This window comes from Brassica napus, chromosome C2 (assembly GCF_020379485.1).
Source record: "Brassica napus cultivar Da-Ae chromosome C2, Da-Ae, whole genome shotgun sequence".
NCBI classification, from domain to species: Eukaryota; Viridiplantae; Streptophyta; class Magnoliopsida; order Brassicales; family Brassicaceae; genus Brassica; species Brassica napus.
Genome location: NC_063445.1, coordinates 52899407 through 52912076, shown reverse-complemented (window position 1 = coordinate 52912076; position 12670 = coordinate 52899407). Strand labels below are relative to the sequence as shown.

Here is a 12670-nt window from a genome sequence, read left to right as displayed (position 1 = left end):
AGAGATAGAACATCACCGACGTCCGGCTTAGCGAGTACTGGAGGTGTTGTCAGGTACTGCTTGAGTTGGGTAAATGCATCCTCGCCCTTCTCGTCCCAAATGAACCTCTTGTTTCCTCGTAAGAGATCGTAAAAGGGCAGGCACTTGTCGGTGGATCTGGAGATGAAACGATTTAGAGCAGCTATCCTGCCCATGAGCCGTTGTACTTCTCTACTATTTTTTGGACTCGGGAGGTTCAGGACAGCGGATATTTGCTTCGGGTTTGCCTCGATTCCTCGCTGTGTGACAATGTAGCCGAGGAACTCGCCTGAAGAGACTCCGAACGTGCATTTTGCTGGGTTCAGCTTCATGCCGTGTTTGTTGAGAGTTTCAAAGCATTCTTGCAGATGACGGAGGTGGTCAGTGGCATGGAGTGACTTAACCAGCATGTCATCGATGTACATTTCCATGGTGATGCCCAGCTTGTCTACGAACATCTTGTTCACAAGTCGTTGATAGGTTGCTCCGGCGTTCTTCAAACCGAACGGCATGACCTTATAGCAGTAGGTTCCCCTGTCTGTGATGAAGGCCGTCTTCTCGCGATCATCCGGGTGCATCATTATTTGATTGTATCCAGAGAAGGCGTCCATGAAGGTTAGCATCTCGTTTCCGGCCGTAGACTCGACTAAACGGTCGATGTTGGGAAGAGGGTAACTATCCTTTGGGCAGGCTTTATTCAGATCGGTGAAGTCGACCCAGACGCGCCACTTGCCATTTTTCTTTTTGACGACTACCGGATTTGCCAACCATTCGGGGTAGCGGACCTCAGCGATCGAACCTGCGCCGAGTAGCTTGTCAACTTCTTCGTTTACGGCCTTCGACCTGTCAGGGCCGATCTTACGTTTCTTCTGGCGGATAGGTTTGAATGTTGGGTCAACGTTTAGTTCGTGAGTCGTTATAGTCGGGTCAATGCCCTTCATGTCTGCCATAGACCAAGCGAATGTAGACACGTTCTTCCTGAGGAAATCCAGAATTGACTGCTGCATTTCCTCAGAAAGGTATGCACCAACCCTTACGGTTCGACTTTGATCGGCGTCGTCAATAGATAACTCGAGAACCTCGCTTTTCTGGGAACAGACTTTTGAGGTTGGGGGAGACACAGAATTAACGGGTAGAGATGACCGTTGGAGTTTGACTGTGGCGACTAGGAGATCCCTAGCGGCCTTTTGATCCCCTCACAACGTTTTTATCCTTCCGTCCGTACCAGGGAACTTGACGCACTGGTGGTAGGTGGAAAGAACGGCTTGCATCGAGTGTAGCCAAGGGGTGCCAAGTATAGCGTGATACGGAGCTTTTGTGCTTACAATGGCAAACTTAACCGTTCGAGTAACGCCACACGCGCGTACCGGGAGACGGATCGTTCCCAAGATAGTTTCAGAGGATCCATTGAATCCGATTAACGTTCTGGAGGACGCTTTTATGTCGTCAAGATCAACTCCCATCTTCTGCAGAGTTCCTAGGAAGATGAGGTTGACGGAATTTCCGGTGTCAATGAGGATCTTGGTGACATCATACTCTCCAATTCCAAGGACGACGAGAAGAGGATCATTATGGGGAGCGTGAACTCCTTCAGCGTCGTCCGGTGAGAAGGTTATCGGAGGATGACTTGTCGGTTTAGTCGGCCACTTCTGGGAAGTCGCGACTTGTCGACGATAGTCTTTTACAGAACGGACAGAGTCTCCGCTAGGAGGGGAGCCTCCCATGATGACATTCAACGACTGTCCCGTTTGTACTCGCTTAGAGTCTAGCAAGGTGCGGAGGTCTAGGATATGCTGGTGTCATGCGCTGTAGGTTGAGAATGACCGTTAGCTCGCTCCAACTGTCGTCGTAAGTCCGTTGGTTTTGAACGGTTGAGCTGTATGCGAAGGTCGCATGCGCCAGCGTTGAGTTTATCTCGGAGGTCGCTAATTGGCTCTTTGTTGTTGTTAGTGTCGCTTGTCGAGATATGTCGAGACTTCCGTGTATCCAGCATCGTCCGGAGATCTCTGTGCTTGGGACTGCTATCATTTTCGGACTCGAACTTCCATTTCAGGACGTCTCTCAGATCTCCGAGTACAGGCGCATCGTCGTTATCGTCGTCGGACGACAAAGATTGTTGAGAGAGTATAACCTCGATGCGTCTTCGATTAGCAGGATGCTCTTCGTCGGCTGAGGAGTCTCCCTCACAATTATCATTCGGGGTTTCCTCCTCGTCGTCTGGTCGTTGAGCGTCGTTTTGTCGACCTTTGCCGGTGGCTTTGCGCTGGGCTCTTCTTTCCTTGTTCTTGCTCCAGCTCTTGCCATTCTTTGGTTTAGCTTTCAAGGGTTCGAACTTAAATTCACTGCTCGCAAGGGACGAGAGATAATGCGCGTAGAGTGATTTGCATTCTGTCGTATCGTGCCCTTTGACATCGTGATACTTACAGTGTTTGGTGAGATCGACGGTTCTGGAAGGTCCTGCTGCTCTTGTAGTTTGGGTCGAGCAAACGGCGTCGACTGGTTTGTCAGACGAATCGAGCTCCCTTACCCACTTGTTCCATCCCTCTCCGCGGACTACGAGAGTTGAAACCGACACGTTGTTCTCGTTAACGACATACATGTATCCGTCTTTGTGGCCGTTTTTGTCGGTTGGAGCATGCTGGCGCGGTTCTTGTCGCGTGTTGGCGTTTTTAGCCGCTGGAGCTTTTGGTGCGTTCATCTTGCTGAGAATGGCGTTAGTATCTTCTTCCATTCGGATGAAATTGTCAGATCGCGCGATAGCGTCGTGGAGCGACGTAGTTGGGTTTTGGTATAAATCCTCTCGGAATTTAGAATGAACCCACAAAGTGTTCCGCAAGGCGTCAATGGCGATACCGTCTGGAATTTCAATCCTCGAGACTACGGCTTTGAACTTCTCCATGTAGTCGCGAAGGCTCTGGTCTTTGGTTTGGTTGAGGTTCCACAAGCTAGAGGCAGTAGCGCTGCGCTTGGTGAACATAATGTAAGTCTTAAGAAAAGCTGCTGACAAGTCGCGGAAGCTCCCGATGGAGTTTTCTTCTAACTGGGAAAACCAGGTTAGGGCTTGCTCGTGGAGAGTTTCGACGAACAGTTGGCAGTAGCCTGCGTCCCTTTCTTCGTCTGGGAGTCGAGCCCGTGCCATCGCAATGTTGAAAGCTGTCATGTGTTCCACTGGGTCTCCGCCGGGTTTGTACTCGGGTAGGCGCAGTTTTTCTATCTTTCCGAGTTGGACACTGGTCAGAGCGCTAGTAAACGGAGTTCGTGATGTTGCGGCGAGGACGCTCTCGATTTGCGGGGCCGCGCTGGTTACTTGATGGATCTTCTCGCTCATTTGTTGGAAGCTGAGTTTGAGCTCGGCGAGCTCGCGTATGGTTGCGAGATCAGAACCTACTGGGGGGTGGTCGGCGAGAAGGGTTTCGTTAGGCTCAGAGTCGTCTGAGATATGGTCGCCGTCGGGTTGGTGTTAAAGAGGCGACGGCGTATCTGCTGGGGACGGCTTGTTTGGCCGTCGGGAGCTGTGAGGGCCGCGACCAGAGCAGCTAACTGGTCGTTGGTCGTCTTTTAGACTTCGTCTTGATGAGCAAGTCGAGCCATGATAGAGCTCATGAAATCTGCGGTGATGGGCGGCGCGGCTTCGGGCGTTGGGGTTGGTTCACCGCCCGGAGCGCCGAAGGTGGCGTCGTTTTGAACCATGTAGATCTAGAACGTTACTTTAGTCAGCCCCACGGTGGGCGCCAATTGTTTGTACAGGATTCGGTTGATTAGAATGATGAACTTAGGAATGAGGTGACTAAAGACGCTTTTATTAGAATAAAACAAGAGGTTACAAGATTGACGGGAAATAAGGAGACAAGATCAAAGTTTTAAGCAACAGAATCAAAGAGATGATTAGGAAACCCTAGATCTGGCCGCTTAGTGTGTGTAAGTTCCCATCTTCTTGTCTTCTCATCCCCTCTTATAATGCCTTTGTCCTTGATGCCCTAATAGCGTCGTCCTTTGGGCCTTGTCATGAAAGGCCGAGTACACGGGCCTCGGTACTGTTCTCTCTAAGCCGGGTACATTTAATCGGCTTAGTTAATCGGCTAAAAGTACTTTGGGGTCGAGCCGACGTCTTTAGCCGCTAAGCCGACTAAACTCAGCCGAGCTTGCCGGGCTAGGGCCTGTTATTTGATGGGCCTTGTGGAGGGATGTAATCCATCTCCTAAACTCTCTATGTTTGAGTTTCTGTGTATGCAGTCCGTTGATTTGTGAGAACTATGTCTCTGTGTATGTAGTCCGTTGATTTGTGCGATCTATGTTTAAATCAAATTTTGTAACAGTTTCACAGAAATTTAAAAATCTTTCGATTTCAGCGGAGCAGGATCGATCAATCATGTCTTCTCCTATTCTTCGTATTGAGGATGGCTTCATCCTTACCCAGATGAATTACTGGGAGCAAGTGAGGGAATCAGGGGTAAATCTTCTTCTTCTTCTTCTTCAATTTATATGTGTGAACACAGTTTCATTAGGAATCAGTGGAAGTGGTTTTTTTTGTTTGGATATATGATCATATTCGGCTGAGACTTTTGAATCTTTTTGTTTCATATATATAGGGTTTTGATATCGAACATATCTCAGTACCTCAAAATACACGCGGACTCGTGCCTTACGATTGTGAAAACAAGAGGATGAGGTATCCTAAACGTGTGTTGGTCAATCTTTACGCTAGACTCGGTCTCCATCGTTACAACCTCTCTAAGGTAAATAATAATCTCAGTTTCTTCTCCATTTTTTGATCAATTTCTTTCTTTCTTTCTTGATTATGATCATTGATGTATTTTGTATGCTAGGGAACAAATTTAGAGTTCCACCACCTGAAGAAGTTCAACATGATTATGAATTGTATCTCCTCGTACCGCATCACTTTGGTCGCTTATGATCCAGCGACCAGTTCGCTGATAACCTTTTTGGTTGGAGTCTCTGAGGAAGTATATGCTAGTCTGAATTTGATGGTCTTCATTGCTAGACCTCAAGCTGATAAGCCTCCCTTCCCAGAACCAATTAGGCCAATTGGTAACTAAATTCCTTCTCTCTTTCTTAAAATTATTAATGTCTTGTATAAAATCCTCTCTCTCTCTCTCTCTCTCTCTCTCTCTCTCACTTGTTTATTATCAAAGGTTCCACCATTTATCCCTTGAGACCGGATGAGGATGCATGTGATGACAAGGGATTACCTTTCTGGCCAACCGATTTTGAGGATACAACACGTTTCTACTGGTACACAATATCACTTCTTCTCTTTTTTTTATAAAGTGTATTGGCCTTTTGTCCGTCATTGATATGATTTATTGCTTTTGCAGCTGAAGGAATCAGAGGACTGGATTCGTCTATACTTGGAAATTGCTCTTTGTTCAAATGATAGGAACATTCCCGAAGTAAGTTTCTTCTTTTCTTCCATATAGCCAACAACAAATGAATGTTAGCTAATGTTTTTTTTTTTTCTTTTCTTTGCAGAGCCATCTCTCCAAGCTACAGATTGTGAGAGTTGCAAGGGAAAGATCACCTATTGAGCATGTGGATGCCACAAGTACCATTTTCTACATAACGTTTAAAGGCTTGCCCGTGGCTCGGGTTGGTGAGGATGGTGAGCATGTTGAGCGCAGAGTCATAATTAGAAGGTATGTGGATCTGTCTACCGGATACTTCACTCTCATGGGTGGGTTTGGGTTCTCGGTCGGCGAAGACACCAGTCATCGCCCTATGACTCGCCTCCGGAGCACTGATGAATTTTGTGCTGAGCAGAAGAGGCTGTACCCTACGACTCCCCCGTGCCCAGCCATCCCCATTGCTGATTGGTGGAAAAGCTAGATCATTGACCTCTACAGGTCTCTCTGCTATCATCATAATAATAATCATCAGTTGAATAACTGAGGATTTAAAAACAAAACCCAAACATTTAAAATCCAAGATTCAATACACATGTAATCCACTCTTATTCAATTAATAATTTACAAAAACAAAATCAAATCTATTGTTATTCAAAGATAAACACTTTTGAAAAGAAAAAACTATGAAAAGGATTTGAAGCAAACTTTTTTATTATTTTCAGTCAAAACTATGGTAACTCAAATCTCACCTTTGTGCCTCTTATTTGGAAAGACCCAAATTCAATATTAAAAATTGGCCAAAGCAAAACGATCCATATCCCTGAACACAATGGTGACGATGAAGCTCACACCTCTATACTTGTTACTTCGCCACCGTCTCTCCAAAATCAAAGGTGGCCAGGATTCATGGTGATTTGGGTGTTCAACAAGGTGACGTCGTCGCTCGTGCTCCCTAATTCTGTCTACAATGGAGCTAGTGTAAGATTCAATACTTCTCAATATGATTACACCTAGTCCGAGTAATGTTTATGTAGCAGATTTGTTATTGTGCCATATCTACGGGCTATCACTCGTTGTATTACCAGAAGATATGGTGCTTCTGATCTTGTTAACATACAAGAGTTTTAAGATCACTCTTTTCATGTCTCTTTTATTTCGATGGCACTGACAATGAAGGCTAAAGGAGTTTGTGGTGGGGCAGTGTTGATGGCAGGTCTCTGTGTTGATGGCAGGTCTTTGCTTTGTATTGTTGGAATCACTGTTTCTCTGTTTCTTTTTGTTGCAGGATATCTAACAAACTTATTTACATGAGTTAAACCTATTTGCATAAATCCTTGCCTCTTGAGAGAGAAAAAGCTATAAGAAATTAGAGGTTTGGTTCACCCAAATAAGCTATTTGTCAAGTGCAGTTGAAACAGGTACATTGCTTCGACTCTCAAAACTCAAAAGCTTGAGGAAGTATTCTTCTATGAGACTACTTGCTCCAAATATGCAAGCTAAGGTAGAAGTTCAGAGCTTTGGTTTTGTCCTTCCACCATAAAAGCCAGGAGATCTCTGGATGTAACATGTAAGGTACACGAGCTAGCAATGCTAATTTTTATTTTTGTTTTGGATAAAATATATATCTTGCTGATATCTTTATGGGCTGCTCCTTCGAAAATCAAATAATATGGTGGGCTTCTTTTATGTTTAGTTGTTTAATTAGGGTTAGATACGTATGCATATATCTATATATAAGATCAGTAACATGCATACATGCATCAATCATCTCTTCTATGAGACTACTTGCTCCAAATATGCAAGCTAAGGTAGAAGTTCAGAGCTTTGGTTTTGTCCTTCCACCATAAAAGCCAGGAGATCTCTGGATGTAACATGTAAGGTACACGAGCTAGCAATGCTAATTTTTATTTTTGTTTTGGATAAAATATATATCTTGCTGATATCTTTATGGGCTGCTCCTTCGAAAATCAAATAATATTGTGGGCTTCTTTTATGTTTAGTTGTTTAATTAGGGTTAGATACGTATGCATATATCTATATATAAGATCAGTAACATGGGGAAGAGCTTACAAAACTGATTGGATACATGCATCAATCATCTCTTTTATTTGTCAAAGTGAGTGTTCTTTTTCATTACTTTTGCTTATTGGAATGTGTAGTTTTATATTGGTTTCATCATTTTGTTTAGTTTTCATGAATTTGGATGACGTTTGTCTTTGAATATTGTTCCTTTTATGGGGTTGAGTCTTTTGACGATCAATATAAAACTTGTTAATCCATTATTATAGAAATGGTTTTAAAAAGACTATAGATTAGTTATCTTGGTTCTTATAATCCTTATGGTGTTATATAACTAGTTTCTTTTCAAACAATGGGAGATCCAAAAGATGTAAAAGGTAAAGGTTAATACTTAATACCATTCATGGTCTGAACCTGACACAAGTTGTTATTGAGGTTACTAGTAGATGCAATCAATCAAGAAATAGGTGAATATGAGAACATGGATGATGATGTTCATAATGGTACTAAAGAAAGGGTGAATGCTAATAATTGGAGAGCAAATATAGCAGCAACCATGTGGACATATGGTATGCATATGGGATCTTGATGCAACAAGAAATTCTCTTTTCCATCAAGTTTTTAAATTTACGTTTTTCACCAAAGGATGCACATGAAATACACATTGTTACTGTATATATATATAGGTATAATCTACGATTTACAAAAAAAAAAAAAGCTTTAAAATGCATAAAAATGTTAATGAACAAACTATAGCATGATCAAGTTTTGCAAGACAAACCTCCTTGTTTTTGTTTCCTTTATCAATTGAAAAGAGCTGGTTCGAGACCGCTTTATATGGATTTACAACGTCACTACATACCCCTCCCCCCCCCCCCCCCCCCCCCGACTCAAACTCCTTCCAAGATTACGCCTTACCCTTGTAAGTTTCCATGAATCTAACAACTTCGACAGCAACATTTGATCTTTTGGCTATCTCCAACACTTTTTCTTTGCTACTTTTTTAATAATACTGAAATTGAGTTACCAAAATTTTCATGATCCGACTTAGAGAGAATATTGAACATTTATTTGATACTATTGAAATTGTATAAAATCTTATTTCGGTAATGATGTTTCCTATTCTAATAAAGCTAAGGTTTAGGATTTATGTGTTATTGGCGCCATAATTCATGTATAAAATAAATAATTATAATTGTAAAGAGAATAAATCATTGAATAAAGAAACAGTACAAGCATCGTCCACAATTGATCAACAAAAAAAAAACATTCATAGAATATGACATTTCATATTGAAGATAGCTACAAGTTCATCAATGAACATATGAAGTATTGAAATTAAGTAAAGGAATTGAGGTAAATATTGCATATTTCCATCACACAAAATAAGATTAACACATGAATGAATTTGCTTCTAGTGTTGCTTACTAATTTTTTTTGTTTGCCTATTAGTCATATACAACATATAGCTTTGATACTGAGAGTATCTCAACACCATAAGGTACTTGTGTGGACTGATGTCTTTTGATTGTCAAATTAGATGATTATATATTTTAATCGTGTTTATCCAATATATATGTTATACTGTGTCTTTATTGTTGCAATATGTATCATCATATATATAAAAGACTAGTCTTTGTTTGAGTATGTTCATCAATTTCTTTACAGTTTATTATTGTACCTTTTTAGTGCTTTTGATTTCTTATTCCCCTCTAGTGTTATTCTTTCATTTTAGGTAAGCTTCATCATTGTGGTTTTGTTGCTCTTATGAATAAGAAAAATGAAATGCATTAAAAATGTACAATGAAAAATTGTAAGTACTGTAGCTTGAATCATTGGCTCATAGTGAATTACATAAAGATTTGGTAATGGGTTCAAAACATTGATAGATGGAACATGGAATTTCAGTTGTATAAGACTCGATGTTGCTGATGTGCCACGTAATAAAGGTGCAATATGGATGTGTTTTTAATGGGGTGAATCTACACCATTACTCTCTTCTACAAGTTGTTGATGATTGATTTAAGATTTTAAAATCTTACAGTAAACAGAAAGAAAGATTGCATAAACATGCCATAAAATAAATATATAAATGCTAGAAGATTATCATCGTCATACCTGTGGAGCTGCTGGCAAAGTGTTATGGCTTCCACATGTCTAGGAAAACAAAATTGATGAGGAGATGTTGTGGTTCTTTTGTTGGCTAAACTAGTTGAACCTACTAACCCATCCCACAAACAAGAACACTTTGTTTAAAGACACATATACATATCCATCATCACCAGCATCCACTCCATTAGACATCCTACAATAAGCCACATATTCTCCTCGATATAACATAACAGATTCGGTGATCACTGCATGATACACCAAGAAATCCACACCTTCAGCTCTTGGACCATAGTATATAATATTTCTCATTCGAAACAGAGAATATGCAATGATATCAGCCCCTATTAGGTGACTACGCAAATGATACAACGCGTCTTGTAACGTTGTTGTAGGCTCAACAGAGCGAATCCAATTCCTGTTGAGTTGTGGTGTATAGTAGATCAGACTTGGTGGTTTATGCTAGCAAGAATACAAAGAAGTGACTTCTTGTGAAACTCCATCTTCATGGATGTGTCGCAAGTCAGCCTCCACAATATAACCATAGCAGAAATTATCAGCATGAGGTTTAAGAAGATCAAGACGACAATTAAAGCAAATATGACATGTACAATATCTTTAATGATACCCCCTAGTCTACATTTTCTTCAATTGGATCATAATATGTCATTTGGGATATGCAATGACATCTACATTTTCTTCACTTCAAACAACTGAGAATATGCAATGAGATCAAAATAAACATATATTTTATACCAAAATGCAAATATTGGTCAATTTTTTTTTTAAATGATGGACAAACTGTGTTAGATTGTTCTCTAATAACAATAATGTTCACATGTATTATCTTCAGGGATTTTTTCAAACCTTAGGATGTGTGTGATGGTGGATTGCCTTTTCGGCAGTCATGTTTTGATGATACAAAATGATTTTTACTAGTAAGGTTAAGATGCATTTTAAGAAGTATTATTATTATTATCCTTTTAAGGATATTGATATTAAGAGATTATCTCTAAAGTATTTTACTATTTCACCTAATTAAAAAATATATATATATAAAAAGAAGTAAAAACTCCAATATATGTTTCTAAACTGTCATTCTTTTATTTCTTAATATTTATCTTCTATGAAAAAATAACAATCTCTATTTTACAGAAAATATAAGTGAATCAATGTAGATTTTATTTTAGATATAATAGCATTTAGAAAAAAATATATTCCTGTGAGTTGGAGATGCTCTATATTAATTCATTAAGTTGAACATTGATAAATTTTTATATCATAATAGCACTTCAGTTCAAAGTCATGATGATTTTTTCTTTTATCAACTACAATCGTTTTTTTTTAACTACAATCGTATATTAAATCAAACTGAATCATTATGAATATTTTAGTATTGAAATATATGTTGAGTTTATTGACTAAATCTTTTTTACTATAGTATTTTCAGTCCACATCTATATTTGACTCTAAATCTATATTATAACACTATGTACAATGGAAAAAAAAATGATTCAACACCCTAATTTACAACTTTTAACATGACACATCCTTTTTTCCACATTATTCCAACACACTTTCAATATTTTTCTCTACCATAATTTTGTTTAATAAACTTACACACTCTACCCCACCATTTAATCTAACATTTATTTAATAAAATAAATATTTTTTCTTTATCCAAATCAAATGAAGCAAATTTCTATTTATAAAACACAAAAGATTATAAATTTTAATATAAAACTTTTTTTTACAAAAAAAATATAATCTGTTACATAATAAATTACCTTAAATGTTTAAGATAAGATATAAAAAACAAGAAAAGTGAAAAAATAGACCCCGCTTATGAGTATTCAACACTTTCAACTATGATGAATCCACATCAGATTTTTTTTCTTTTTCAACTATACCATTGTATGGTATTCAACGGTTGAAAAAATGATTCAACACCCTCCCCCATTGTTATTAGAATGATTCAACACCCTCCCCCATTGTTATTAGTCTAGTAGGAGAATTTTGCTATTTCCTAAGTCTGTCCATATCAGCAGGTCCGGTCGGAAAATTTAAGGGCTGGAAGCAAAAAAAAAAAAATTTGGGCTATTATTTAGTAATCATAAACAATTAAAAAAAAAGAAAATAAGGAGATAGCAAAAGAAGTTCGAACCAGACACCTAGAACAGACTAAATCTACTACTAAACCAACTTGGATACTAGAGATTTTGAAATTTTAAGACCGAAATAATACATATTATAAAAATGGCCGGAAGCACATGCGTATATGGCTTGCTAGTGCACATCAGCACCTCCTCATTTAAGTGGGACTCACATTTAATTTTTATTTTTTTTGTTTTTTAATGATATTTGTAATTGATTGTTGTGTGTTGATTTTAATGTTATTTATGATCTAACTTGGTGGATTGTCGATTTCAATTTCGCCGTTCAACATTCCTAATCTTCGCGTTAGAACATTATATTCTCTGCTAGCTCTAGGCGATGATCTGCTAAAGGTAACTCATCTGATCACAAATTGCGATCTTTTGCGTATTCCTTTGTATTGATGATCTCTTCATATTTGTGCAGTCAAATAGATTGTGGAAGGAGTTTTGCAGAAGATCAGAAGACAGATCGAAGAATTGGAGAGGATCTCTGGTGTGGAGAGTACCACTCTTACTGTTGATGGAGTTCCTGTTGATTCTTATCTCACAAGGTATCTGCTTTTTATTTAAATATTCACAAAGAGTTTATTAGTGATTTTGTGGTGACTGTGATGTAAAGAACCAAACTTTTTTTTGATTGGCATTAAGGTTAGTATAGGATGAAGCTAAGTACCCAACAATTTCACCTTTGAAGGAGGTTGTGGACAATATTCAGTCTCAGGTAGCCAAACAAAATCAATGTGACCGATCTCACCGCAGGTATATTCCTATTTTATCATGTATATCTCTTAAGAACGTGTATGCTTCCTTTGTTTTCATATTGATTTATTGAAAAATATTAATCCTTTATGGTTTGCTTTGTACTTCTTAACGAGGAGGATCAAGCAGGCATTGCGGATGCTCTCATGATCAGTTTTACTTAGACAAAAATGAGATTTTTGGTGTACTTTAGGGATTTTTTTTTTCTGTAATAATTTGACTAATTTGATTCGTCCCCATGGATAT

The 12670-nt window shown here is 39.2% G+C and overlaps 2 protein-coding genes across 2 annotated transcripts; one reads left to right on the top strand and one right to left on the bottom strand.

Moving 5' to 3' along the window:
* Positions 1-1214: 1214 nt before the first annotated feature.
* Positions 1215-1742, bottom strand: LOC106367066. Its single transcript, XM_013806757.1, has one exon. The coding sequence runs from the start codon at positions 1740-1742 to the stop codon at positions 1215-1217; it is 528 nt and encodes a 175-aa protein (XP_013662211.1).
* A 2628-nt stretch (positions 1743-4370) lies between these two features.
* Positions 4371-8103, top strand: LOC106367055 (UPF0725 protein At1g23960-like). The gene is made up of 7 exons (XM_013806747.3): positions 4371-4468; positions 4608-4754; positions 4845-5067; positions 5172-5271; positions 5308-5314; positions 5355-5429; positions 5509-8103. The coding sequence occupies exons 1-7, from the start codon at positions 4388-4390 to the stop codon at positions 5860-5862; spliced, it is 987 nt and encodes a 328-aa protein (XP_013662201.1). The 5' UTR covers positions 4371-4387; the 3' UTR covers positions 5863-8103.
* The last annotated feature ends 4567 nt before the right edge of the window (positions 8104-12670 follow it).

What these genes read in the sequence shown, in the direction of transcription:
- LOC106367066 (XM_013806757.1), bottom strand. Translation starts at nt 1,742, where the DNA reads ATGGGAGGCTCCCCTCCTAGCGGAGACTCTGTCCGTTCTGTAAAAGAC.
- LOC106367055 (XM_013806747.3), top strand. Translation starts at nt 4,388, where the DNA reads ATGTCTTCTCCTATTCTTCGTATTGAGGATGGCTTCATCCTTACCCAG. An exon ending in ATCGTTACAACCTCTCTAAG is followed by an intron (nt 4,755 to 4,844) that starts GTAAATAATAAT and finishes TTTGTATGCTAG; the next exon opens with GGAACAAATTTAGAGTTCCA. An exon ending in ATGATAGGAACATTCCCGAA is followed by an intron (nt 5,430 to 5,508) that starts GTAAGTTTCTTC and finishes TTTTCTTTGCAG; the next exon opens with AGCCATCTCTCCAAGCTACA.